The sequence below is a fragment of the Fonsecaea pedrosoi genome (genome assembly GCF_000835455.1).
Source record: "Fonsecaea pedrosoi CBS 271.37 unplaced genomic scaffold supercont1.5, whole genome shotgun sequence".
In the NCBI taxonomy this organism is placed as follows: domain Eukaryota; kingdom Fungi; phylum Ascomycota; class Eurotiomycetes; order Chaetothyriales; family Herpotrichiellaceae; genus Fonsecaea; species Fonsecaea pedrosoi.
Genome location: NW_013550611.1, coordinates 558,993 through 586,418, shown reverse-complemented (window position 1 = coordinate 586,418; position 27,426 = coordinate 558,993). Strand labels below are relative to the sequence as shown.

Genomic DNA, 27,426 nt, shown 5'->3' with positions numbered 1-27,426 from the left:
TGTTCTCTGAGACTGCCGATATCTCGTTACTCACATGGTCTAAGGCAGACAGCCTCCATGCCTCGTCACAACGAAAATGATGAAAGAGTGTGGAGACCACCAGCGTGGTGTGACGGTTGGGGGATCGCCAGACCCGCTGATTTCTGACTGGTGAAAGTGAGTCAGGCTGAGAGGGTTGAGAAAATGGGAGGGTTTTCACAAAGGATAAATAAAGGCTTACCCAAGTGCGTGCCAGTGGCAGTGGACGGATCACATTAAGGGTCCTCTTGGTGTCCCACGAGCCAATGGGTCCTTGGACGGAAGGGGGCCACATCGCCAGCTCTACCAGTCAAAGATGAGGCTGGGCGCTTGGAAGAGAGTCAGACACCTGCAAAGGACTAAATAATGGCTGAGCCTCACTGCCTAGGCAGGGACGCAGGCTTTGCGGCCCAAAGCCCAAAGGCGGGTGGCGACAGCTGGGGAGTCATTTACGTGGGGGTAGAGGAGGCCAGTGGTGCCAGTTAGCCATTACAGGGTAGGCCTAGTAGACTGGCCCTGCACGCGGCGACTTAAACACTTAAACGGGGGGATCCAAGTGCTGGAGCCTGTCGGGACTGTCCAATAGCTAAGCCTCCACGCCGATGCCTGGGACTTCGTTCGTTGCCTGCCACTTACCGGTTCTACCATATTCCTGCATAAATGCACCACCCTCTTTGAATGTAAATGTCCAGAGCCTTTTGGTGCACACAAAAGCTCCCTGCCCATCCTGAATTCCAGCTGTCACACTTGCCTTATCCCCCAAAGACCATTGTCAACTTTTTGAAAATGTGACGCAGTGCTCGTACTTTGTCTGATAAAACAAACACACCCTAACTGATATACAATCCTAACCCAAGCATTCACCGCCTTACTTTTCTCTTACCACTGCTTTCTTTGCTACTTGTTGGTTTCTGGCACTGTTGCTGATATCATGGCCTCCCAAGGCACTTCGCCAGTCCTTGTTCAAACCCATCCTTATCCGCCTCATACGTTAAACTCGTCGTTCAATGCGGACCTTGACCCTAGCCACCACTCACAGACATCAACGATGCCCGGGCCTGAACCACACGAACCTCTCTCTTCCACCTCCACTCGATCTCACTCCGATATTCCTTCGTCCTCACCGGAACCCGCGGACGCAGAAATGGCGGATGTGGCCCATCCAGAGCCTGAAGCTGAACCCCAAGAATCGGCCAGTGTCATTGAAGAAGAACCTCCGGCGGAGGTACAAGACAACTTGGTCGTTCCGGAACCGGCACCTATTGAGGAAGAAGGAACAGCAGCAGTAGAAGCAGAAGTCCCGAGCGAAGACCCCAGTTCGACGCCTCCCCCTCCACCCGAGCCTCGCAACAACATCCCAGAATGGGTAAACTTTGAAGAAGACTGGTCAAAGCCAAGTGACGAGGAGATGGAAGAGCTGAGGCTGAGAGAATCTAGGGGTACAGAGGTGAATGCACTGGACGTTCCCGGTATGGAGAAGCGCATCTATTCAAATGTGGACATCCCGGACACGCGGCCGATCAAGAAGTTGCGCCTCAGCTGGGTCATCAAGGGAGTTAGAGGGACCAAGGATAGACCAAACCATTCCAGAGTCATGGTTTCACCTCCTGCTGTTGTGGATGGGAACTATTGGCAAATCAAATTCTACCCGCGTGGCCATACCTCTACGTCTTACAGTGCTTACATCAAATGTAGCAGAAGACCTCCAAAACCGGACACCAAATCCTCTGAAAGCACATTCTCATTCTTCGAAGGGCCTCCAGATGCGGATTTTGGCAGTGGCGCCGTTCCAACTATGACTCTCAAAACCGAACGGACCGTGAAGAAAGACGACCATTCTTCAACCACACCCTCCACAACCTCTGCCAGCCAAAAACAAGACAACCAGCCACCTTCGGAAGGAGGAAATCCCAGTGTCCCTGATACTGGCCATGATGAGGTGCTAGACGTACAGACGACTTCAGACATCGGAGACGGTGATTGGCGGCTGTCTGCCCAGCTTGGTGTGGTGATGTACAACCCCGAAGAGCCACGCACATGTGCGTATGCCTCCACTGAGGGTCAATTCTCCAAGTATGTGGATGATTGGGGCTGGTCAAGTGTCGCAGGCCCTTGGAGAGAGGCACACCTCCGGCAGCACTTGCAAAGAGCACCGCTCTTACAGAACGACACTATTGCAATTGACGCCTACATCCGCATTTTCAATGACCCGACGAAGGCCTTGTGGTGGCGGAGCTCTGATGCCGAACCTCACTGGGACTCGAAATCGCTGGCAGGGTATTTCCCCATGGGAACTCCTCCACTCTACCATAGCCCTGCCGTGGCAGGGATGACCGCATGGCTTCTTTTGGCCCCTTTTCGCAAGCTGCTGCAGCGTGTCGACACCGGAAGCTGGCGACATAATTCCCAAGTCCGACCAAAGCCATTCATCGCGCAACTCCAAATGATACTCTTTCTGATGCGGACGTCAAGGAAAGAACGTGAAACTTATGTGGACCTGTACCCTGCGATCCAGGCCATGAAAGACGTTGGAGAAGAATACGTTGATGTTCAAACCTTCTGGGAAGCCTTTCGACGGACGATCGAACTTGAATTGGATGACGATGAAGAAAGCTTGAGATCCCTGAGAGCAATCTTTGATGGTCCAAGTGGCCCAACGTCATTGCCGCCGTTGCCCGTGGAGAACGTGCTCGATGTCCAGCAAACACTAACCCGTACTTTGAGGGACATGAATTTCAAAGGATGTCTTCCCGATTTTTTGCCTCTTTTGCTCGCACGGGACAAGTTTGACAAGACCACCCGAGAATGGAGGCTACTCTATGACCGTGTGATCTTGAACGATGAAATCGATATTTCGGAATTCAGCACCAGCGAAGGCGGCAAATACACCCTTTATGGATTCATGGCCCATGCTGGCGTGAGGAACTCGGGAAAATTTTACACGATTTTGCGGCCGAATGGACCTAACACAATGTGGCTGGCTTTTGAGGACGGTGATGGTAACCAGGTGTTCTCCTACAACCGGAAGATAATACAAGCATTTGAAGGACTCGAAGGACAGGCTCTGAAAGATTTCAACTCAACCCGAACAACTGCTTATATGGCAATGTACATCAGAACCAGCTGCTTGGCTGACTATCTGCCCGGATGTCTGGAACCGTATCAACTCCCGAAATGGCTCGCGCCGTACTTGGATTCTTCGTATCAGGAGGCGCATGGAAACTTTACAGAAGATGCCACCGATGGGGACTTGCAAGAAGTCAGCATTGAGGTCTACTCTGACGAAGGCATTATCGGCCGGGAAGGCCTGCTGGATATGTATAACATCAAACAGCAGTCTCGACACAAAGGCATGTTTCATCTGCTGAGCTCGCCGAGATGTGCAACCTATCAGGATCTGAGGCAACGTCTTGCCGCAAAGCTTGGAATTAGTGATCCTCAGACGATTCGACTTTTTGGGATGGGTTACAGTGGGATCGGACATTATGCAACTGCTCAACTGGCTAACGTTCACCTCACCGAGGCGATAGGCAATGGCTGTTTTCCAGGTCAGCCGTTATGCTTGTGGATGTCGGTGCTCAGCAAGGATGAGGTTGAATTGTTTGGGGAGCCAGACAAAACGAACGACCCAGCGGATTCGGTTCTCTTACGCTCAAGCAGCCAGACTTCGGATTCAGCCAGTGTCGCCAACGAGAACGAAGAAGAGGTTGCTGCTCCGGATGCCGAGCAAGCTTCAATTCGAGCAGCTGTTGCGGTCGACATTGACCGCGCCGCAAACACCAGACAACAACCATCCGCTGTGGCCGTGGAAGTTAATGACCAAGACACGCCCATGCAGCTCGAGATCCCGCCTCCAACCGCCGAAGAAGGCTTGACTGCGAATGTGCCTCATGGTCATCTTATTGACGCGGCAGCACATGTCGATGTGACAAGTCTGCTAGTCAATACTGAGACGGCACTCACGTCAGCACCGGGACTGTCAACACTGTCTCAAGCCGAAGAATCCTTGATTGCTGCAGTCATCTCCGAGGACTCTGAAGCCATGGATTTTGTGATGAACTCCGGATCTGCTTCCACCGACCATTCGGCCTCGCAATCCAGCGAATCGTCGCAATCTTCGTCACCACCCCCTGAAAAGCAAGGCCCGGTTGATAACATCTACGGCTTTCTCCAGATGTTCGACGTCGACACGCAGACTTTCCGTGTCCAGGGAACATTCTTTGCCAGGTCCGAAGAAAAGGTGAGAGACTTTGTGCAGAGACGCTTTGGATATGGGCCGGACAAGCAATTTATCGCCTGGCGTCGTCATTCAACCGTCGATGGAAGCATTGTGGGGCCCGAGGATACATTCTTGGACCCCAGATTTGTCAACGGTTGTGATCTTGTCGTTTACGAGCCGGTGTCCGAAACTCGCGTGAAGGAGCTCGAAAGAGAAGGCAAATTCGCTACACCCCACGAGCTCTCGACCTACCTGCGGATGGTAGAGCGACGACATCCTATACAATCCGTGACAACCACCGAGCCTGTCGAGCTTGCGGTTTTTGGAACCGATTACTACAAAGGGCCTCTGGTCAATGGGCTCTGTCACGGGGCCAGGTGTTTCAGCATCAGCTCCACAGGCAATATCTACGAAGGGCCACTCGTCTGTAACGTCAAATGCGGCAAAGGAGGCAAAATGACGTATTGCAATGGCGACACCTACGAAGGGGAATGGTACCAGGACGAACGTCACGGCCAAGGGACTTTTGTAGAAGCCAGAACGGGGAACAAGTACGTCGGCGGCTTTGAGAACGGCAAGCGCTGGGGAATGGGAACCACGTACTGGCAGGTCGCGGATGAGCAAGCAGACTTGTGCCAGATCTGCTACGGCAACGAGATCGATGCATTGTTCTTCGACTGTGGCCACGTGTGTGCTTGTGTTGAGTGCGCCAGACAGTGTGAGCTCTGCCCCATTTGCCGGAAGACGGTGAAACAGGTGGTCAAGATGTTTCGAGCTTGAGGGGATTTCGGAAATCAGGGAGAGAATATGCGGCGTAGAGAGAGGCCAAGCAAGCGGGCGTTTGAGGAAGTATAAACGTATCAAATGTGCTGAGGGGGCTAGCGAGGAAAGCAAGGGATTCTGGACATGGCTTCGTTGATCGATTGGCGTTTGTGATTAGGGAATTTATGGATGGATGCTCACATTTAGCATGGTGACGGGCGCTGTTGAGGTGTTCGGTATTCAGCTGCCCTGGCCGACCACGATGATCAGACGGACATGAGAAAATTGATAGCGAACTTGCTGTTGATATTGACAGGTGGATCCGGTTCGTACTCTGGACTTTCCGAGAGTGGTTTCGCTTGCCCCTCAACTGTGACTTGATTGGCTCTCTGGTCTTCCGTCGCTCGATCCGTACTCCGATATGTTACCTTTTAGGAAGGTCCAGGGTGGGTATCTCCCTCTGCAGGTGGTGGCGTCAGTGGAAGAAAGGTCGACACTCTCATTTAAAAGGACGTCTTGCCAGCATCAAACATCCAGGACTTTCTCTTTCATCAAGAGTCACAATCAATCATGTCGTCCAAACCTACTCTCGTCTTTGTACCAGGAGCGTGGCACCCTGCCGCCACGTGGGACAAACTCACTACCGCGCTCGAAAGTCAACACCAATACAAATGCATCTCCGTCACCTTGCCATCAACACTGTCCGATCCGAGCGCAACTCTCCCGGGTGATATCCAAGCCGTGAGGGATGTCCTCGTCTCCGAGACGGCCCAGGGACGCGATGTGGTGGTGATAGTCCACTCATATGGTGGCGTTGTGGGAGAAAGCGCGATCAAGGGCCTCACTCCCCCGAAAGGAAAACCAGGTGCAGCATCTTTATCAACAAAGAACAAGACATCGGGGCATGTTATTGGCCTCATCCTGATGGCAACTGGCTTTGTTGCCCCTGTGGTGAAAAACTTTCTTGAGGGCATGGGGGGTCAACCACCCTCGACCTGGAAACTCGATGAGGAGACGGGCTTTGCAGTAGTTACTGGTGATGTCCGAGGGTACTTTTATCACGACCTGCCCGAAGAAGAAGGGAATGAGTGGGTTCAGAAACTCACCCCACATTCGCTGAAGACATTGACCCAAGATGGTGAACATACCTACAGCGGGTGGAAGGATGTTCCAGTGTGGTATCTTGCTACCAAGCAAGACCAATGCTTGCCAGTGGAGGTACAGAAAATGTTTGTGCAAACGGCCAAGGATGCAGGCGCAGATGTTACCTTGAGAGAGATTGACAGCAGTCATTCGCCTATGCTTAGTAGGCCTGAGGAGACTGTCCAGTTCATCTTGGACGCCACAGCCAGCTTTGTCGGATAAGGGGTCTTTTTACCGAACCTGTGACAGAATCTCAGCTCTTTCAACCACGTACGTCCCTTGTTCTTGATATGAGTTGTGTAGAGGGTGAAACATTCACGTGGCTAGACTAGAGGGAAGGGCAAATGTGCTGGGTAAAGATGGAGAGATTGCTTACTTTGACAACAAATTTCACCGGCAAGGCCAGGGTGGCTTACTAAGACCTGAGTGGTACACGGCAAGTGTGATTTCTTGGGGGAGCGACTTGGATTCTGTTCTGTTACCCCCTGCTGTCTTGACGTGGGGGGAATGACCGTCCCCGCGGCTTGTATCAACCTTTCCCGCTCCAACTCCCGTGAGACTGTGATTATCGTTTGCGTTCCTTTTCTTATTCCATCTAAAGGCTTGTTGCGTAGTTCTCTCGAGTCTCCCTTTTTTGGTCTCTTGGCCTCAGCAGTGTCTCCTTGGCGGCAATGTCTCAACCTGAGAGCCTCGTCATCGTCACCGGCGCATCTCAAGGCCTAGGTGCCGCATCGGCGGTCCGGCTTGCCAAAATCTACTCGACCATCGTGCTTGTCGCCCGCAACGAGTCGCTGCTGCGCAAGGTAGCAGCCGAGGTGGAAGTCGAGGGAGCCAAAACGCTCACAATACCGGCAGATTTATCTCTCCCCGAATCCGCCAAGGAAGTGGTGGCCAAGACAGTCGACAAGTTCGGGCGGATCGATGCCCTCTTCAACAATGCCGGTTCCGTGAAGCCAATCGACCTTTTCAAGCTGACTGACGAGCAGTGGAATGCCGGGTTTGACCTGAAGTTGCACGGTGCGCGGCGCCTAACGATCGAGGCCTGGCCGTATCTGAAAGCCTCGAAGGGCGCCGTGCTGTTCATGTCCGGCGTGGCGGCCGAGGCACCCAAAGCAGGCAATGCAGCCGTGGCGGTCGTCAACTCAGCGGTCAATGCTCTGTCAAAGGCGTTCGCTGACCGCGGCATTGAAGATGGCATCCAGGTCAACACTATACTGCCGGGGCCGGTCGAAACCGAACGATTGGTGACCATGGCGACGCAAGTTGCGGAAACGAAAGGCATTCCTCTCGAAGAGGCTAAAGAGAATATGCGCAAGTCAATGGGTATCAGTCGCTTCGGAAAGCCCGAGGAGATCGCAGAGCTCGTCGCCTATTTGCTTTCACCTTCTGCGCGTTGGATGACGGGCTCAGCGGTCAGGATTGATGGTGGGGCGGTAAAAGGGATATAGAGGCTTCCGAAATCACGATTGGCGATTCTCTCAGTCTCGTCGTCGATCGCAGCTTCGTAACGAGTTCTCATTCAATACTCTCCCAACGTTGACATCTACCAGTATACATACATGCCTGTGACGCCCAGCGCGGGATGGATCTCGTCTGCACTTTCCAGTCAACTGCGGCTGAAGCGTGAAGGCGTGTGTTTGATAGGACATGAGGTGGCTAGGCATCCGTCTCGACTCAGCCTCACTCATGTGCCTTCTTCCTACCCCACGGTTGCCTGTTGGGCGGCCAACCAGGAGTTGCCAACTATAGCTGCAACCCAAGCCCATTTAACTCCCTTTGAGTGTTATATCTGGTGGATTGTACACTCTGACACTCTCTCAAAAAAGGTCTTGTGCCTTATCCCTATTCTATGCCCGCCGGCCTTGCGAGTTAGGGCATGTGTGGTGTTTGATAGCGACTGACCCTGTATTAGTATCGGATGTTCCATGGCATCGCGGAGGCCAACAACGTGCGCACCTGATTGCTGGCTACGGCACTATCAGTATGACTATGAGCCAGGGCCGCCAATAGAACCCTCAGCCAATCGACAGCGCACTGTGGCACCCCTCCAGGACCTACACGCCTATCAGCCCGCATCAAATTCGGATACTGCGTCAAAGTCCCGGTGAACCTGGCGAACAGATACGGATCAGGCTCTACAATGCAGTGCTAACTAGTGGCGGAGCTGAGATAGATGGAATGCTCGTCACCTTTGATGCTCTATCTTGGAGTTGGGGGTCTAGTGGCAGGACAGAGACTATTCTTTGCGATGGAAGACCAACGGAGATTCCATACAATGCTTACGCGGCCTTACAAGAGCTCAGATACCGAGAAAGGAGCAGATACCTTTGGATTGACGCGATATGCATCAACCAGGCGGACGATGATGAGAAATCGGAACAGATCCAGAAGATGTTCGGCATCTACGCAACAGCCGAGACCGTCATCGCGTGGCTAGGCAACGAGAGCGAATGTGGTGGTGCCACGATCGACTATCTCATACACTTCTCGTCCAATGTCATGCATCAATTGGGGTGTCTTGACGGACTCAAAGCCGTTTACCGTGGCTTGGAGATCTTGGCGAGCAGACCGTGGTTTCGCAGAGTTTGGGTGAGTTGATTCTCTTGAACACATCATCTTAGCCCGTGGTGGCTCAATATGCCTCAATATGCGCTTTGTACTGATTCGGAGGTAGGTAAGACAGGAAGTCTTCGCTGCGAGATCTCTTTATGTCCAAGCAGGCAGTTCTCGCATCGATTGGTTTCACCTTCACAAGCAAGTTTCACGCCTGGTGGAATGGGTGGAAGATTTTGAACATTTCCACTTTCTCAGGGAAGGCGAAATCAACACTGCTGGTGTGGACAATCTATCAAGGTCCACGGCCAGACACATGCGTTCCAGCCCTCGTGATAGCGCATTGATTGCTTCGCCACTTGCCAAGAGGGACCTAGCAGACGACTCGAACTGGATCTTGGACCGAGTTCTGCGCGGCGCCGGGTTTTCCAGGCCATGGACGAGAGAGACTACGTTTATGGCATCCTGAGCATGACCGCTACGCTGACAACCAGTATGAACAGACGCGGAAGCGCTGGACCTTCACGGGTGCCTGGCTTGGATGGACCTCCGGTATCCATCCTCACAGCTGATCACGCTCCGTGTCTCTTGGTTGACTACTCCCGCACAGTGACCGAGGTGTTTACTGACACGGCCGAATATGTCATGCAGCTTCACGACTCTCTTGACGTCATCTTGTTTGCCTGTCAAACCAAAAGAAACCGGGTTGAACTTCCAAGTTGGGTACCCGACTGGGAGACCATTCGACCGAATCTCGACTTCGATTGGATTCTACACGAACCGGTGAGGAGCACTACGGCTATAAATTGGAGTCGCATCCATGGGGATATGCTTGCCGCGGCATCGAACACCCAGTTCAACGTGTTTCAACATTATTTGCACTCGCGTCCAAAGATGAAATTCATCTCAGATGATGCAGGACGCAAATTGAAATGTCGTGGCACTGTTCTTGGTCGCTTGAAGGTCACCTCGTCTGCGCAAAACGAGCTGCAGTCTCGACTTGTACTTCAAGCTCGAGCGTTCATGGATTTCAGCAATATCTTGAGCAACTTCAGAAGTGGTTTGCACACGAGGATCGAGAATTTGAGAGGCTTCAAGGAAATTGATTTCCGAGCCAGACCAGTTCCATCTCCGGGGCCTCTTGATGTCTTCAAAACTTTCTTCGGAATGGGAGATTTCCCAACCCACCGAACTACATCTTCAGTGGTGCGGTCGCTGTGCAAAACGCCGTGTCTGGTTCCGGAATCCGCAGCAAGCGGCGATGTAGTTGCCTTGCTGAGGGGTGCTTCTCTGCCCGTCGTTATACGGGCCAGTAATGCAAACAGCAATACCTTCACAGTGATCGGGCCCTTGATTTCTTCCCAATATATCGAGGAAGAAGCAGCGAGAGTGGAGGCTATTGTGAGTTTCTGGATTAAAGACTCCAACCGAGGATCGTGTTACATGCCCATGAGCAGTCCCCCAGGACTCCGTGTAGGTCCATTGAAGGAGGATTTGGGCGTTCAAGACCTCGTACTCATCTGACATTCTGGGATACTAGTCGGCGCAAAAGTCAGGGTTGAGGACTTGTTCGGAGATGATGTGTATTTCACATAGAGAGTGTGTTCTATGCGCAGGCACGGCTGAACGCTACAACGCATAGAAAAGGGGGACGAAAATTCCATCTCATCCCACAAATTCCTGTTGTGCTCGATATTCACGCAACGGTTAAAATTGATTCATTCTCCTTTCAGTTGACCAAAATCACTTTTTGCACACACACACACACATTCCAGAATCACCAGGTGCGTGTGTTTGTAGCAGTGAATCTTCATCACCACGACCTGTGAAGTAGAATTTCTTGGTCAAACTAGAGAGTAACATCAGGGGCTACTTAAAGGTGAGTTCGGCCTTGACATCGCGCTGCAATCGTCGTTCTCTAATCAGTCGCGGTGTTAAGACTTACACAAAGCAGTTCTCGTGCTGTAGCAAACTACTCACGCGCCTCCCTGCGACGACGCCGACAAGACAACCCGCGTCTATCAACACCATGGGCATCAGCGCCATCCTACATCTTCTTCTGATAATTCCCCTCCTGGGCCTGCACGGGGCGAAAGGCCAAGCAACGGCGCCGACGATATAGCATCTCAACGGTGCCCCGGCAGTGCAACTCGACAGGGTGAGAGAAGGGTTTGAGGACGCCGTCCACATCGCCAGAGTCGTGGCACTGACATTTAATCCCTGCGAAGAGGTACGTACGTTGGGTAGACACATACAGCGTTGGACACATACACACATATATGACAGAAAAGGTTCGATTCTAACGCCGGTGGTGAAAAAGGCATTCTTACGGTATTTCCGACCCGAGGAAGCAGTCTTTGTGGGCAACATATTCCGCACCTTTGCCAATATACCTCTGGACTTGGTGCTCACGGCGGAAACCGTGGTGTCGGTCCTCACGCAACCCAACGCACAACTCAACACCAGGTTGGCAGGCTCGGCGCTGTTCATCGGAGACGGCCTGGCGAGGCCGACGGAGCGACAGTGCGACGGCACGGCCAATGCGTGGATGACTGAGGACAACGACAACCGCGATGCCGACATCTACATCTGCGAAGACATCTTCGACTGGCCGTCGATCGAGGACATTGCGAACCCGCCACAGACGTCGTGGGCGCGGGACAGCCACGGCCAGCCGCGCCCGGGATACTCGTGCGCGGGACTCGGGGATTTCGACTCGGACTGGATGAAGACGGTGGGCTCGACCATCCTGCACGAGTACATCCACTGGGGGTACCTGTTCATCCACGTGCCGGGCTGGTACGAATTCATCCGGGTGAACGACCAGGGCTGGCGAGCCATCGACGACTACTCGGGACCGAACCCGCCCAACGGCTACGGGCCCTACCGGGCCAAGCAGATCAAGGACATCTACGGCGCCTGGGACCAGGCGTTCCCCGCGACCGTCAACAACGTCGACAACTACGTCTACTACGCCCTCTCCAAGTACTGGTCCTGGCGCTGTGACAGGCAGTTTGGCCCCACGCCGAGCGACCGAGACGCCCATCAGCGCGTCCGCAGCGGCTTTCGACCACACTATTCGTGAGAGTCTGAGTACGGTGCACCGCGCAAAGGGGGTTGAGAGGGTTTCTGGATGTGCCAGAATTTTGTAATTGCTTCTTCGGATAGGGGAAATTGGGGCTCTTCGGCGAGGGGGTGGGACAGGCACAGGCACGACTTTGGAGATTCAGGATAGAACAAGTCTACTCCGTGGCCGTCACCGTCACGCCGTCGCCGTCGCATTTATTGCAATGCGCAGGAATTCAGGTACTTGTGGTGGCTTTGACACAATTCATTGGGAGCTGAGTTGATCACTTACTTGACTACACGCTCCCTCTCCGGACTCTGGGGACGTTGATTCTACCTCAGTTTCTTGCCTGTCAGGCAGGAGAAGAACAAGACCACCGTCCGTCTTGTCTTACGTCGGCGCGTACTAGATCGAATCTTATTCGGTGTCCTGTGTGCATACATAAATCCTTGTACCTCGATTATCTCTAACTTGCCCCAGCAAGTGCACGAGTGGTATTTTCCCATTGGTCGATCCACGACGCCAAGATATGTTATCATTGGACAGTTCTTGATGTGGCGTTGGCGTCGATCTTCTGATTGGTAGGATTGTCAACATCCAACCTCTTCATGAACCACTTCCAATATCGATCGTACTTCTTTCAGAGGGACCCCCATACCATGTCACCCTGCCAGCACAGTAGCTCTCCTGGCTGGCGTCACCTTTTTTCTTTGGTGGTCGTGTCTTGACTACCCATGTTCATCCCGACTTCGGCGACCGAACAATATGCTCCATGTTACATCACACGCATCATACCGAATCAATAGACTTGCGCCGAGCTCGTCGGCTGTGAAAGTATGAGGGACCAAGTCAGCAGATTTGTGAATGTCTTCATCAATGTTCCCCCCGAGAGCATAAGGTGGCTTAGCGAAACCAGGCGCGTCGCACCCATGTATATCAAAAGGATCTGACTCCAAAGGTCCTTTCGGAAACCACACAGGTCCATGTCCCAACAGCCATCCAACATGATTGACAAACCCAAACTCACCAAAACCGCCATTGTCACAGGCGCTGTCTCTGGCATGGGTCTCGCTCTGGTGCATCACCTCCTAGCGAAGACAGGGAATAGCAACGACGAGGAAGGACAGTGGAAGGTGGTACTCGCCGACATCAATCCAGTCGGGTACGAAGCCATCAAGTCCACGCTGGACCGAGATCGCCACATCTTTGTGCGTACCGACGTCTCCAAGTTCTCAGACCAGCTGGGACTTTTCAAGAGGGCATTCGAGTGGTCTGGGGGACGCATCGACTTCTTCGCCAACAACGCTGGGATCCCAGACAGAGAGCCGCTCCTGCGCTGGCTTGGCGATGCTGAGACAACTGAGAAGGACCAAGACCCCGTCGAGCCCGATCTCAGCTGCATCGACATCGACCTGAAGGCGGTCTTCTACGGAATGAAGCTCTTTGTCCATTTTTCCAGGAAGACGCGCACCCTACTGAGTCAGCAGACCGCGGCAGTCATGGACGACATTGGAATCAGTGGGGGCGACGCCGCCATGGGGGTGGCCGCATCGCACGACTTCCACCCCAAAATGGTCGTCACGGCGTCCATGGCAGGCCAGTACCCGTTTTACATCCTGCCCATGTACACGGCGGCGAAGCACGGCTGCATAGGGCTCGTGCGAGCTGCAGCACCGACCTTGTTCGAAGACGAGGGCATCACGTTGAACGCCGTCATGCCCAGCACCACAAAGACCAACATCATCCCCAAGCCCATCCTGGAGCAGTGGCCCGAAGACAATTTCACACCCTTGGAAACCATCACGCGAGCGTTTGACGAGTTGATCGATGTCAAGGGGCGCATTGCCCCGGATGGACTGAGTGACGGTCAAGATGGACAGGTGAAGAATGGATGCTGCGTCGAAGCGTCGACGAATCGCCTGTTCTACCGTGACCCAGTCCCGTTTCCTAGCGAGGTGCAGGAATGGATCGGGGAGCAGTCGAGACGAGATGGGATTCTGGGGACATTTATGCAGAAGGCGATCAGTGCGAAGATGGAGTGAGCAGGCGAGAAGGAGTCGCTGCCACACGTGGTTGTTTGATACTAACGAGGTCAGATCAGATCAGATCTATTCAGATCGATTCCGAGGACTTGGGCTTGTATCAGACCACGACACATGTTGAAAACTGAACCCCGGAGTCGCATAGATGAAAGAGAAAGCCTCCAAACTTTGAGACCAACGCTATCTATTCTCTATTCTGCCATCTCCTTCATGTTCCGATCTCCCTCCGTAAATCAATCCCCAGATCTACCGGACAACTAGCACGTTACACACCAGCCAGCCAGTCGATCATCTCCTCTTCTTGCCTCCATGGCGATCGGAGAAGTCCACAGCCATTCTTTGTCCCTGATGGATCGACAGCGATAACGCATCCTTGTCATCATTTCTGTAAAATCCCCCGGCATGTTACACTGTGCCATCTTTTCTTATCTCCCACTCGCCTTTCATCGCTTTATTTGACTCCCCTCCCTTGAACAATCCCACTTTCTTCGTCAAAAACAAAAGCTCTTAGCTCCAAGCAAAAGAAGCAATAAAATGATCTGCAAGCCAAGGCAAGCCCAGCAAGACCATGCAAGACCATGCATTGGTGTTGTTGATGATGACGATGCCGACCCAAATCCTCTCAGGGATGTTCCGCTCTCTTCTCCGCCTCCCGGGGGATGGATGTTGCATGCACCATCCTGGTGCATCTGCACCTGTTTCTTTTGGACTGCTGTTTCCAGCAAAGTGCTGGGCCCCGGTGAGATGTGCTCGCAATCTTTTGAATATCATGGGCTCGTTTCTTTTTTGATAGTCGGTTCCCTTATCTCCAAAAAAGCTGCAAAAGATCCCATCCCATGGGCAATTGATTGTCTGGGGGCGTTTATCCCCGTCTATCACTGCTGACCAGGTTCATTCACGGCTCTTGTCGCCATGCTACTGCTTGCAGCTCATCCCCGTGGAGCGAGCGGAATGATACGCCGATTGCATCTATTCTTCTTAATATCCTCCCACAGGTACATCGGTCGTTGGAAAACTAAAAAGGTTGTGTTTGCACTAGGTGGATTTCTTCTCTACTTCCCTCCTTTTTCTTTGAAGATCGTGCGATCTCAACCAGAGAGATATGGATACACACGAGGAGCGCGATGTGCTCACCCTCAAAGACGACCAGAAAGTCTCCATCACCAACGATGGCGTTATCCCTGTGTCTTCATTCGGAGAAGGCCATGGCCAGCCCATCTCTGCCAGTGTGGCGATTGACCCGGCCGCCGAGCGACGGCTGGTGTGGAAGTTTGACCTGCGTATCCTGCCCACGCTGGCCATCATGTACCTCTTCAATGCGCTGGTGAGCATCAGTTCGTGGGGGAACATACCTCACCAGCCTCTTTTACGGACACTCAAAGATTCTGAATATGTATATTGATTTCTCTGCTCTTAGGACAAATCCAACCTCGGAAACGCAAAGACGGCCGGCCTCGAAAAGACTCTCCACCTCAAGGGCGACAATTACAACCTGATCCTCTCCATCTTCTTCGTCCCGTATGTGCTCGCCGGGCCCATCGTCGGCCTGGCCAGCAAGAAATTTGGCCCGAGTCGCACCCTACCGATGATGATGCTAGTGTTTGGGTTCAGCACGCTGATGACGGTCGCGGTGAAGAACTTTGGGGGACTTTTTGCGTGTCGGTGGTTTTTGGGCATGGTTTGTTTCCTTCTCCTCCTATATCCTCGCTACGATGCTGAAATGTCATGTCACTCTCGATATAGGCCGAAGGAGGATTCTTCCCAAGCATCATCTTCTACCAGACCTGTAAGATTGACCACACACAACACCCCAGCTCAACCCCCATCTATATCTAACTAGGTACTCACCCATTGGTTTTTTTTTTCTTTTCTCATATATAGTATTCTACCGCCGCGGCGAACTCGCCCGTCGTCTGGCCATCTTCTACGCGGCCTCCAACATCGCCTCGGCCTTTGGGGGCCTCCTGTCCTTTGGCGTCTTCCAGATCCACTCGACCAGCCTGGCCAACTGGCGGTACCTCTTCGTCATCGAGGGCGGGTGCAGCATGCTCTTCTCGCTCTTCGCCTTCTGGGTGCTGCCGTACAACGCGCAATCGGCGAAATTCCTGACGCCCGAGGAGAAGAAGCTGGCCTTCTACCGCATCCAGGTGGACTCGTCGTCGGTGGTGGACGAAAAGTTCAACATCCGCTCCGCGCTGGCCATCTTCAAACACCCGACCAGCTGGGTCATCCTGGTCATCGAGATGTGCTTGGGTGTGCCGTTGCAGAGCGTCACGCTGTTCCTCCCCGTCATCGTCAACCAGCTCGGCTACTCGACCGTCAAGACGAACCTGTACACCGTGGCCCCCAACATCACCGGCGCCGTCATGCTGCTCCTCCTGGCCTTTGCGTCCGACTACACCCGTTGGCGGTTCCCCTTTGTCGCCCTGGGCTTCGCCTTCACTTGTATCGGCTTCATCATCTTTGCAGCCGTCAACCTCGACACCCAGCTGCACACGGCCTACTTTGCCTGTTTCATGATGACCTGGGGCACGAGTGCGCCCAGCGTGATTCTGGACGTGTGGTATAATAATAACATCGCCGATGAGAACAAGCGGGTCATGTTGACGAGCGTGGGTGTCCCGGTCGCGAATCTGATGGGTGTCGTCAGGTATGTTCTTCTGGTCTCCTTCTCCCTCTCATCTCTGTCTGTTTCTTCTTTCTTCTTTCATCCCTCTCTCGAACATTATTTCAGGGGGGGTATCCCCCCCCCCCCCCCCCCGGGAGTCAACTCTCCCCTCCCTCCCCTTTCTCTCGTTTAATCACGCCTCCATTTCCATTTCCCCCTCTGTCCTCCCTCCGGGATTAAACTCGGGGTGAAACACAGTTCGAATATATTCCAAAACAAAGACCGGCCGAAATACCTGCCCGCCCTGATCACGACCGCGACGTTCGGCGCCGTCGGCTGCGCCCTGACGTTGCTGCTCGGCGCGTGGATGATTTTCGACAACAAACGGCGGAACCTGCGCGCCGTGCGGAGGGGCGGACACGCCGTGCGCGCGAGGGACGTGCCGACCGAGTTGTTGCGCGACGGGCCCAAGGCGGAGGAGTATCGCTGGGTGTATTGACCAGAAGAGCAACAAGGGAGAATGAAAAGGGGATATGCTCCGAAGCCCGAAAGGGGGGGGGGGGCAGAAAGAGAAAAAGGAGAGAGATTTACATAGGATGGACGATGGGATGTATGTATGCCACAGTATCCACGCCAGGCCACAGGAGCAGATACATGGGTAGGGAAGGCTATTCGCAGCGAGTGGTGATCAAGTCCCTTCTCACTCTTGACGGGTTAAGCTGAGCAACCAAGTGACTCGTATAGATACGTCTACGCAAAACAATGGCTCGCACAGGACAAGGGCCAACCTCCTCTGCCCAGTTTCTATATAGAGTAAACGAATCTACCATTGTCTGCAAAAGGGAAAAAGGGGTATTTCGGGCTAACTCTGCTCGCTACAATTTCATCTTCAGCACCAAATCAAAGACTCCCGTCACTTTCAAAAACACCAAGCCCTGCTCAGTGCCGCTGCGTACGATGCTCAACGCTCAGCGCTCGCCCACTCGCTCGCTCGCTTGCTCGCCTCTTGTTGCCGCACTTCCTCCAGAATCAACAAAGGAAACATATTCGGAGTGACCTGGCCTGCCCTCTACACGCGCAAGAGCCAGCGTCACGTTCTCCAAGAAGACAAGAAAAAGCTGTTGTGTCATGACTCGTGTCAAGTCGTTCAAAAACCAAGGCACTGTAATGTAAGGGATCGACAAAGGCCGACAAATGCGCCAGCAATGCGCAACATTCCATGCCCCTGCAAAAGAATCCGCTGCCCCTCGACTGTTCCTCCCACTTTCTCAACTTCCCCAGTCGACTTACTTGGGCTTTGACTTTTGAACTTGTTTCAATAGCATACAGATGAACACTGCCAACCAGTTATCGTCTTCGAATCGATCGATGTTGGTCGGTAATCTTCAAATCTGTTGTACATTTATTGTACAGAATATTTCAAGGCTTATCGCGCACGCGATTGGAGAGCAATCGGGATCCCGCCACTGCTCTGTCTAGGTCCTGACGGTAGACCATTGGTCGCACTAGCTGGAAGAGTTCGACGATTGAGACGGTTTGTCCTCCAGCGTTCGTAAAACTAAGACACGGTCAGTCAGAACCTCATACCTTTGAGCGACAGATGAACTTACCACTTCCCGACTCGCCTCTCGCAACTCGGATCGCCACTCTCCAAACACGGCGTCTTTCAACTTGACGAAATCACAATGGTCCGGGTTGTACGGGTCGGCAAAACCCCAGGGAAACCGTCGACCCACTGGGCCATCCTTTGCTTCAAGAGAGTAACTGTCGGGGCTGAGGATCGACCATGGAACGTAGCCACTCTCAAGCACAGCATCCTCGGCCGAGGCCTGGCGTTTGTGGTTACCTGGGCGTTTTGTAGTCGCGAGGTCTCGATTCGCATCAGAATCATCACTGTGAGCTGACGCCCGGTCCTCCGAGTCTGCGGCACTACTGTCTTCGTCTTCGTCACGCTCGTCGAGACGTTCGTCATCGTAATCTTCAGCATCAAAGCTCAAGGCTTCCAGTGGATCGAGACCGGCCTTCTTCAGACTCCGGCTGACCTTTTGTTTCAAAAACGCCATGTGCGCTGTAGTGATGGTATCAGCCTTGCTGATGACTGGGATGACGGTAGTTTTACTGGCCAAGGTCTTCATGACTTGAATGTCAAAGTCCTCGTCCAGAGCGCCAACAATTCGGGAGGGTTTGCCAATTCGCGTGTTTTCAACGCCGTTGCTGATGCCTTGAGCAGCATTGATATTGGCGTCTAGTCGAGCCGGGTCAAGAACGAAGAAAACGCAGTGGATGTGGGTATCTCTGACACCTGGGGCGCGAACAACTTTCATCTCTTCCAAGAAGGTATCGTCAAATTTGCTTTCCACAAAATTGCTCATGTCTCTCAATTGAAGGTCAACGACACCCTTGTCCAACCCTTGAGAGTCCCACAATGTCAAGCCGATTCGCTCCCCATCGACCTCGATCTCCTGGTAATGGTGGACATAGTTGGGGTTTGCCCTCGCAGATGACGGAGGAGTATCGCCATCCGGAGCTCGACTCGGCTGTTTCTTCGCTGGCAAAGCAAGCGAGCTCTTGAGGAAATTAAGGAAAGAGGTCTTGCCGACATTTCGAGCGCCAATGATGAGGACGTTATAGGGGGTGGGGTCTTTGCGACGTCGAACTCTCCGGGGGGAGTTGATGGTAGACACGGTCGAATTCGCATAGGAATATCGCCCACCTAACATTCATGAGTCAGCCTTGTCATGATATCTCAGGAGGAACTCAACTTACGGTGGGTCATGCTCTCGGTTCTAGCATAAGGATCAACACCCTCCTTTTCCAGGTTCCCGGGCAAAGGAGGAACAAGGGGAGTGTTCTTCGCGCCATTGGTGTACTCTCTGGACGTGTTCTGCGGGTTGTAGTTTTCACCGCCAAATGATTGAATACCCAGCGGCTGCGGATTGTAATTTGGCAAGCGGGGAGGCGACTGTGTGACTTTTGCAGCTTCGTCCATTTCCTGTTTCTTTTTGAGCCGGCTCGCAGAGGTCTTGCGATCACCTAAAGCTTCGCCGCTCTTTGATCGAAACAAGCGAGAGCCGAGACTGGTACTTCGACGGCTCGAAGCCTGAGACTCATTGCGAGCGAGAGGAGGAGATGTCATGGTGTCTCTGGGATCAGCTGTCGGAGAGGGGTTGTTTGCTTGCGAGCCAATTCGGAGTAGTTGCGAGGTGAACGACTTGGAGGCAGGCGCAGGCGCTGACGTGAGGAGAACGGATTGGCGATCGAGCTGTCAGAGAAGGTGCCCTGCTGCTTGTTGCTGAATGGGCGACCGATCATTCGTGGAGGATAAGGATCGGGATGGCGGCCGTAGTGAGGACTTGACTCGATTTGATGTGATGAACCAGGGGGCGGCCAGCGCAGATGCAAGGTTCTCAAGGTTGCTTGGAGTGACAAGAGGTTGTTGCACAGGAAAGAGTGTGAAGTGGAGTTGTAACCGCGTCGGAGGCAGAGTCTAAGAGAGTGGACGAATATCGAGTTTCAGAGCTTGCCAATGACGGCAGGCCAGACGAGGTTGCTCGTTGATTGCAAATGTCGAAGCCCGCAGGGGGGAAAAGGATAGAGATACAGGTCACCGGCGACCGTTGAAGGCCCGTTCAAATTGCTTCGAGAAGGGAATATGGGGTAATTTCAGGGCGCCGAACTCCAGAGCAGCGACGTTGACTACTGCACCTGAGCCACTTGAACCACCTGAACCACTTGAACCTGCGTTAGGGGCGCACTTGACAGCGGGTCGCTCTGAAGTCAAATCGTGCGGCATGCGTCGGTCCGCAACGTGGTGGACGTGGTGGGCGTGCACGGCGTGGTAGAAGGACGAACCGCTGCTTCGAGAAGAAGTAACAACGCAAATTCAAAAAAAGGAAGCCGTGTCTGAGATTGACGAAAAAAGAAGATCAAGAGTTCTTTTCCTTCGGTTCACCCTCCCTCTCTTGTGATCTCGCTACCGATCAATGTCTTCCCACCGGGGAATATTCAGGGGCTTCCCACCAAGTGGTCCCCTCAATGCGCAGCTCGAGAGCCGACTGGTGGTAGAGCTCTTAGCCACGGTGCGGCATTGGCTGTCGGCCAACACCAGGCGAGGATAAGGCACAGAGCTTTGCTCGTTTCATGTTTTCTGTTACACTAGCCCACTAACTAAATGCTCAGAGTTTGTTAACACACCCGTTCCCCCTGGACAGATACGTTGCCCACAACTTCAGTTTTCTCCCCTTTGACGGGTTATGAGCGTTGTCAGCATCTTGGTCGTTCCCATACCACCATACTGCAACCTTCTTAATACAAGTGTACAGTCACCTCAACATCGCATCTTCCTTGTGCCCCCTCCCGCCAGATAGGTGCATTTTGTATTTCGACCATCATGTGCTCGAAACTCTCGTCCAGGCCGGGGCGGAGGAGAATAGTCGATCGATTGCTCAGCCACGGAAATGATACAATTGCATGGGAGAAGCTGAGACCCTGGAATTTCCATTCCCAGCTCTTGTGAATAAACTCGATCAACCTGTCATTGTTATTGCATTCACTCAGGGTAATTGGAGTTGCTGCGCCGCCTTGAAACCCGTCTAATCGCACTCGCAAGGTAGTTCGTGCTGGGTCAAAGGTATTGTCAAGATCAATATCCACCGGAGGCGAGCTGGCTCGACGGCGTTTGTGCGTGATCTTCCTTTCTGTGGTCGTAAGTTTGGTTATCGGTTGTTTTCCATTCACTCTAATCGCTTCCTTAATAGCGTTTTCCACCTTCTTTGAACTCGCTTCCTGGCCAGTCTTCACTGATAACTGATATTTGTATTTATCGAATTTGTACGGGTTCGTTTGCTTAACAGTCCTCTTCCGCAGATTTCGTTCGACGAAGACTGGTTCTGCTGTGTCGTCCAAATTATTCTTATCAAGTTCGTCCTCGGTAGTGGTGGTGACCTGTTTGAAAAGAGATCCTTCTGATAGCGGGTCTGCTCGAATGTGACCACTTCGACCGCTGAAACGAGATTCAGTCGAAGTACGAGGCGTCGTGGAGGTCGAAGATTTTGTGTTCACAGGTGACGCCGGCTGTACTCGAGCACTTCGGCGAGGGGTGGAATATGTGGTTGTTGTGGTGACTTGAACAAAAGGTCTCGCAGGTGGTATCACGTCGTATTTCGATGACCGTGGCTGTACCGTTTCTTCCTCATCGTCGTCATCGTTGTCGTCTTCTCCTTTTGGCTCAAAGTCAGAATCCGAAATCTCGATATGTTGTTTGTCACGCGAGAAGAATCCCCTTAGGTCGTTCACAATGACCTCATCATTCTCTTCTAAAGCTCTTCTGCGGGTCGATGATTCCGAGGGACGGGAGAACATGATATCTGAGTCCTCGATGAGATGGGGAAGTCCAGAGGTGGGAGGACTGGGAGAAGTGCTAGGACGAGGCGGGTCGATGAATGTGGTGGAAAGGAGATCTTCTCGCTTCAAATAGACACTGGGAAACGGCCCGAGTCTGTCACCGATGGGGCTGAATTCACGCGTGAGATGAAGGGAGCGGTGACTTGACATCGGACGAGGCGAAATTTCAAGAAATTTCGGACAAACGCTCTAAATGACGAAAGCGTGAGTGAAGTGAGGGTGGTGGGCTGGCGACCTGACATTAGAAGAGGGGAATTTTCGACTAAATGGTCCAAAACTGAAAGTGAGAGTGAAGTGAAGGCGGTGGGATAATGGAGTGGCCATCAGCTGAGGAAAACGCATGCCAGAGGAAGTAGGAACCTCAACGCAATATCTTTTTGAAATTACACACAGAGAAACGCGCACACACAACGCGCAGCAACTGTCCTCCATATCAAAAACACACCCTCTAATCCGTTTTCCCATTCGCTCGCTCGCTCGTTCTCTTGTCCAGAAACTTCTTCAACATGCCCAAATCCAGCGGCACCCGCTCTCCCAGCCAAGTGGCTCGCTGGCTATGGTCCCTCAACGCGTCGCCATCTTCGTGGTTTGGGTGGACCAGCGCAGAGAGTGGTCCTCGGTTGATGATCAACCACGGAATGAACGCCCCAAACTCAGCAGGCGTGAAGATATTCACCTCAAACATGGCCATTGTATGGGGACCGACAGGACGATCCCAGAACCGATAGATTCTGAAACGTTGCTTCGATCAGTATAACCTTCACCTTACAACCAGGCCGTTCCAAACCGGGACCGGACAAGGAGGAAGACTCTCACCTCAACTCTGGAAACTCCCTCCGGATCCGCTCCCAAAGCGCACGGGCGTACTCCTTCTGCTCGTCGCTATTCAGATGGTAGTAGATGTGGACGTCAAAGCCGCCTCGCCGGCCATTGGTCACACCGGAGGTGAACCTCTTGTAGCTCTCGCTCAGCGCGCCCGTCTGCGGGTTCTTATAAGACTTTCCATCCTCGTTCAACTCGTCCGGAAGGGGCGGGAGATCCTGGTACCCTTCCAAGGGCGAGGGGTAGGTGTACAAAAACGAGTCCGACATGACTTTGGCTCGAGAGGAAATTGCAAAAGTGAGAGGCAAGGCAGAACGAGATTTGGGGATTGGGAATGAACTATCTATTCAAGAAGAACTCCATATGAAACACTGTTAAAGCACGAGGAGGTCTTTGTGCTGTCGGCCGAGAATACCTGTTGATGGGGAGACGTCGGCGAAGAATGGCATCATCCCGGTTTCGTAAATCCGCTGAGATGGAGAGCGGAATTGCTTCCTGCGTATATTACTCCATAAGATCTCGGCCACATGCAGGTCTATCTACCGAGTGCTCGGTCTATTGCTTCCTCTACAAAATCCCTTTCAGATTACTATATCAACAAGACAGACATTGGGGGAAAAGAGTTTTTCGCAACGAAACATTTCTATACATAGTAGTTCTAGGTACGGCAGTTCGGCGGGTGCTATCACACCTGCTCTCGGACAAGGCGACAATACTGATGATAAGGAATCATTCACCACGACCCCACACCCTGACCAACCCATCCCCCTTGAGTTGATATAGCCATTCGGCATCATCCAAGTCATTGCCGTCTCCAGATCTCCTCTGGGTAGTAGAGGCTGCGTGTTCGTCATTCTCGTTACCTTCATACCCACCACCCTTGCTTGCCCTGATCACGCCGGACACGTCTTTCGCGCTGCCCGTGTCCAACCCTCGGAGTTGAAACACCCAGCGGCTTTGATGCGCCATCGCCGTCACGAGATGTGTGTGGTTGCGCTCCAGGGGTGTCCCTTCTTCGTTTGTAGAGGCGGCAATGCGCAGCAACGGAGCGTCGGCGCTGCAGGTAACGACCAAAGCGTGAGACTGAGTGCGTAGAGTAGACAGGAATGCCTGCACAGATATAATTGGGAGAAACGGTTGGCAGGCTGCGAGAAAGTCAATGCCGTCAAGGATGATGAGTGGCTTTGTGGTTTCGAAGAGTTGTGTTGGAAGGGTAGAAGTCGGAGGCAATCGAGGTGCTGGCGTGCGTGATAATGACAAACTCGATATCGACGGAGAGGGAGACGTAGTCGTGGAGAGACTCTTCAAGCCCGAACTCAAAACATCCTGTACATCGCCCAGTGCCAGTGACTTCAGCCTCGTCGTTGGTGAAAGGGACGGGTCTCCTGCACTACTGCTTCCTCCTCCTGACACTGAGGGACGGGGCGATTGACCATAAGAGAGGCCATCGACATAGACGATTTTCCTGCTCCGGAGCAGTGACTGGATATCAAGACCCTACCGAAGCAGTCAGCATCGAGGTCGCACGCACCGAACAGCAAATCAGCTATGACCAAGACGCAAGTAGAATCGCGAGGCTACATAGACCTGACAGGGAGAAGACCAGACAGATTTCTCCGGCGGTAATGCGACAGATTTAGAAAATCCCACAAAGGGAAAAAAAGTCAAACATACAATCTTCTTTCCCAGTTCAACCCACAGAGTCAGAGGCCGCAGAAAACTCGCAAAGACAACCGGCAACGCCGAGGTCGCCGACGTTTTCTCAAGCCCTTCTGCGTCTCTCCCCTCTCTTGTGCCAATGTCGTCCTCGACCCCGTACAAAGCCGCGTAGATGATTCGCAGAACGAGCCAAGGCGAGGGCGTGCTGAGAACCGAGGTGATGAGTGTTTGGCCGTGTGGGCTTGACGGGGACAGCGAGGACTGGATGTAGCTCGCTAATGGAGGCGGGACTGCTGGGGGCATATTATTTTATCTTCCCGCTATAGAGACGTTCTGGAGAAGAATGTCTCATGTCTCTTCCCCCGGTCCAGCAAACAGCATGAAGTGAAGAAGGTTTCTGTATGTGTCACTAAGTCTGAGGATCTAAAAACTCGCGACAACGAATATTTCAAGTACAAGGTCAGGTGAGTGGCGGGACTATCTCAACAGCACCCAACATACATACGAAGATACCGAGATACGAAGAACCACTACGGGCAATGGAACAAGTACATGAGAGTGGTAGTTTCAATGCTGAATTTTCCGATTCACTGGGGCTCTTTGAGCAGATCTCATGCTTGAAAAAAGCAAAGACAAAGTTTGCCCTCATGTTTTGTTTTATCTGAACCACGCCGCCGCATCTGATTGCGCCCAGCCATATGAGACCAGGAGAGCGACGTCCTTGGTTTCCCCTATGTGGCTGCCACTCCCTGCCTGTGCATAAACCACCTTCGCCCCCGTCTGTCAAGCCACACAATGGCCGCCCGCGCTCAAGTTTTATCGCAAGGCTTTGCTCTCCAGTAAACCACATTTTCAATGTATTTCAATGCGAAATCATGAAGCTCCTCCACACGTCATCTTGTCTCTTCGATCATGCCTTTGCGGGTCCACGAGCACCCTTGGGCGTTCCGGTCCTGAATGCGTTGGTTGATTTCCTGTATTCACAAAATCCTCGTCAGTCTCCATGCTAGATCTTGGACCAGGTCATTCCGCCCGGGTGTATCGACTCATCAACCGCTTGAGTCTGCCTTGTTCACAATTCTTCATTGACACACAAATTTTCACCCTGGAATCACACACCGCCCTCCTCTTCTTCCGCGAAGCCATCGACATGAAAGGGACAGTAGGAGTCCTTACCGAGCAACCAATTTCAACGACCTCATTCTGCCAGTGCCGGTGGTCTTGCGTCTCTTGGCCTTCTCGCTCCATTCGTATTTGCGGGTCTTAGCGGCGGGATACTACATTGCACTGTCAGTTGGCCAATCCTCCAATGTGTTCGTCTGATGTATGTTGTGAAGTCGCATGTCGTGGATCGCAGCGGAAAGGAAAGGCGATGGACGGCGAAAAGGTGGAAGGAAGGGATTTCAACGTACTCCGCAGTTGGCGCAAGTGTGTTTTTGGATGTGCAGGCTTCGACGACCGCATCTGCATCAAAGTCAGTCCACTGTTGCGATTTGACATCCTCTTCAATGCCCCCAAACGCGAAACCCAGCCCAAAGGCAGTGCAAGGGGAAAAAAAAACCGTACCTCCGGCACAGAGTATGCGTCTTGTTGTGTCCTGTTCGCAAGCTTCCCGTCAGAATACCAAATTTCTCAAAACCGCTTGACAAACTCCTCAAGAGGAGGTTGTGTGTGGATTAGAATTTCCTCACTCTTTCCGAACGAGCTCGTTCCCTTCGTCATTTTGGCGGATTATAAGACAAGACGTTCTGCGAGAAAATAATCAGTGGTCGGATCGTCGTGAGTCGGGGAGAGGGGTTCAGTTCGTACAGGGAGACTTGTTTGTTGAGTTGAAGGGAGACGTGGTGGAAGAGTCGGGCTCGAAAATTGACGAGCCGAATCGAGATGCAAAGGAGCGGGCGCATTTTTCGTGGGCGCCAAGATTTATGCCAAGATACCCACCAAGTCAGGCTCAGCCTTGCGGGAATGCCTCAGCCTCGCGTGCCTGAGCTGCACGCACTGTTCTGCCTCCACATTATTTTCTTTGACTCTGCCATGTAATTATTGCGGATGGGATGCAGGTACCAAAATGAAGTGCTTAGACCTATATGAAAATGTGTGGCCGTGAAGCGTGCTGACACTAGTCCACCTTTGGTGCCATACCACAGGAAAGGCTTCTGAACTGTCACTAAAGGGTCACAAGAGCTAAGCCTCATGACGAAAGACCAAAGCAAGATAGGGAAAGAACATCTCATTGACCTTCGCTGCTGAAAGATAGATCTACTCCGACTACTCACTCCGAGAAAGGTGTGGCCGTTATGCTTGACCAGGGAAAAGATCCTGTTCCGTCACACGCCCCGCTATGACCACGATTGATTTTAGGGAGCCTGGGCACCGTCAAACATGTCTCGCGTACGTTTCGAAACAGTCAAAAGATATGGCCCAGCGGAAAAAGGCCAATCCACATTGCTTAACGGAAGGGAGTGTGTGGCATATCGATTATTGTACAAACTCTCATTTTCCTGAATACCATTGATTACAAGGGCTACGACGCTCCATCCTGTCCAGTAACCCGAAATTAGTGCTGCATGAAATCGCCCGATCATTGCCGGCACCGTACTTACACGGCTGGTCGATTCCATCTCAAAGGCGACCGCTTTAACTTCCAAGAAGGGGTCTGCTTCCACGAAGGACTTCCTGCCCGCAACGGCGGTCCCGTCATTGCCGGCGTCCCTGACGTTGCCGTTCCCGTCCCAAAGCTGGTGGCGAGGCAGGAACAAGCACTGCTGACCCTCTTAACATCCACTGAGCACCCACCCAAGAATGTGGGCAGAGGCGCGGTGTTGGATGATGTCTTGGTGTAACCAGAACAGAAGCCACGCATGGTGGATGAATAACGTGGATCAATCACATTGCGGAGGCAGTTATCCTGATTGCAAATCATCTTAGCCAAGGATGATGGTGGTGTCGTGACTGGATTTACAATGTTTGACTTAGAGCTTGTTTGAGAAGAAGTAAAATGGTTGCCAGTTGATGTCGCTGAGCTGATAGTTACTGTCACTGACGCAACTGGAGTTTCTGTGCTCGTGGATCCTGCCGCGCTGGATGTTGTACCACTAGTGTCAGCGGGTGTTCTGGAAGTTGGACTGGA

General features: G+C 52.7%; 11 protein-coding genes across 11 annotated transcripts; 7 read left to right on the top strand and 4 right to left on the bottom strand.

Annotated features, from left to right (window-relative positions):
• Positions 1-1,066: 1,066 nt before the first annotated feature.
• On the top strand, positions 1,067-5,017 carry Z517_07681 (uncharacterized protein; the record flags this gene model as incomplete). The annotated part of the gene is made up of 1 exon (XM_013426202.1): positions 1,067-5,017. The coding sequence occupies one exon, from the start codon at positions 1,067-1,069 to the stop codon at positions 5,015-5,017; it is 3,951 nt and encodes a 1,316-aa protein (XP_013281656.1).
• A 552-nt stretch (positions 5,018-5,569) lies between these two features.
• Positions 5,570-6,364, top strand: Z517_07680 (uncharacterized protein; the record flags this gene model as incomplete). The annotated part of the gene is made up of 1 exon (XM_013426201.1): positions 5,570-6,364. The coding sequence occupies one exon, from the start codon at positions 5,570-5,572 to the stop codon at positions 6,362-6,364; it is 795 nt and encodes a 264-aa protein (XP_013281655.1).
• Positions 6,365-6,813: 449 nt separating this feature from the next.
• On the top strand, positions 6,814-7,590 carry Z517_07679 (uncharacterized protein; the record flags this gene model as incomplete). The annotated part of the gene is made up of 1 exon (XM_013426200.1): positions 6,814-7,590. One exon carries the CDS (start codon positions 6,814-6,816, stop codon positions 7,588-7,590), a length of 777 nt encoding a protein of 258 aa, XP_013281654.1.
• A 730-nt stretch (positions 7,591-8,320) lies between these two features.
• Positions 8,321-8,740, top strand: Z517_07678 (uncharacterized protein; the record flags this gene model as incomplete). The annotated part of the gene is made up of 1 exon (XM_013426199.1): positions 8,321-8,740. The coding sequence occupies one exon, from the start codon at positions 8,321-8,323 to the stop codon at positions 8,738-8,740; it is 420 nt and encodes a 139-aa protein (XP_013281653.1).
• Positions 8,741-9,130: 390 nt separating this feature from the next.
• Positions 9,131-11,780, top strand: Z517_07677 (uncharacterized protein; the record flags this gene model as incomplete). The annotated part of the gene is made up of 2 exons (XM_013426198.1): positions 9,131-10,168; positions 11,016-11,780. 2 exons carry the CDS (start codon positions 9,131-9,133, stop codon positions 11,778-11,780), a joined length of 1,803 nt encoding a protein of 600 aa, XP_013281652.1.
• Positions 11,781-12,766: 986 nt separating this feature from the next.
• Z517_07676 (uncharacterized protein) lies at positions 12,767-13,804 on the top strand (the record flags this gene model as incomplete). Its single annotated transcript, XM_013426197.1, has 1 exon — positions 12,767-13,804. One exon carries the CDS (start codon positions 12,767-12,769, stop codon positions 13,802-13,804), a length of 1,038 nt encoding a protein of 345 aa, XP_013281651.1.
• A 1,102-nt stretch (positions 13,805-14,906) lies between these two features.
• On the top strand, positions 14,907-16,911 carry Z517_07675 (uncharacterized protein; the record flags this gene model as incomplete). The annotated part of the gene is made up of 5 exons (XM_013426196.1): positions 14,907-15,128; positions 15,222-15,482; positions 15,548-15,590; positions 15,686-16,454; positions 16,671-16,911. 5 exons carry the CDS (start codon positions 14,907-14,909, stop codon positions 16,909-16,911), a joined length of 1,536 nt encoding a protein of 511 aa, XP_013281650.1.
• A 927-nt stretch (positions 16,912-17,838) lies between these two features.
• Z517_07674 (uncharacterized protein) lies at positions 17,839-19,548 on the bottom strand (the record flags this gene model as incomplete). Its single annotated transcript, XM_013426195.1, has 3 exons — positions 17,839-17,970; positions 18,023-19,125; positions 19,179-19,548. 3 exons carry the CDS (start codon positions 19,546-19,548, stop codon positions 17,839-17,841), a joined length of 1,605 nt encoding a protein of 534 aa, XP_013281649.1.
• Positions 19,549-20,717: 1,169 nt separating this feature from the next.
• Positions 20,718-21,965, bottom strand: Z517_07673 (uncharacterized protein; the record flags this gene model as incomplete). Its single annotated transcript, XM_013426194.1, has 1 exon — positions 20,718-21,965. The coding sequence occupies one exon, from the start codon at positions 21,963-21,965 to the stop codon at positions 20,718-20,720; it is 1,248 nt and encodes a 415-aa protein (XP_013281648.1).
• A 298-nt stretch (positions 21,966-22,263) lies between these two features.
• Z517_07672 (uncharacterized protein) lies at positions 22,264-22,906 on the bottom strand (the record flags this gene model as incomplete). Its single annotated transcript, XM_013426193.1, has 2 exons — positions 22,264-22,546; positions 22,632-22,906. The coding sequence occupies 2 exons, from the start codon at positions 22,904-22,906 to the stop codon at positions 22,264-22,266; spliced, it is 558 nt and encodes a 185-aa protein (XP_013281647.1).
• A 460-nt stretch (positions 22,907-23,366) lies between these two features.
• Z517_07671 (uncharacterized protein) lies at positions 23,367-24,599 on the bottom strand (the record flags this gene model as incomplete). Its single annotated transcript, XM_013426192.1, has 2 exons — positions 23,367-24,134; positions 24,312-24,599. The coding sequence occupies 2 exons, from the start codon at positions 24,597-24,599 to the stop codon at positions 23,367-23,369; spliced, it is 1,056 nt and encodes a 351-aa protein (XP_013281646.1).
• Positions 24,600-27,426: the final 2,827 nt, after the last annotated feature.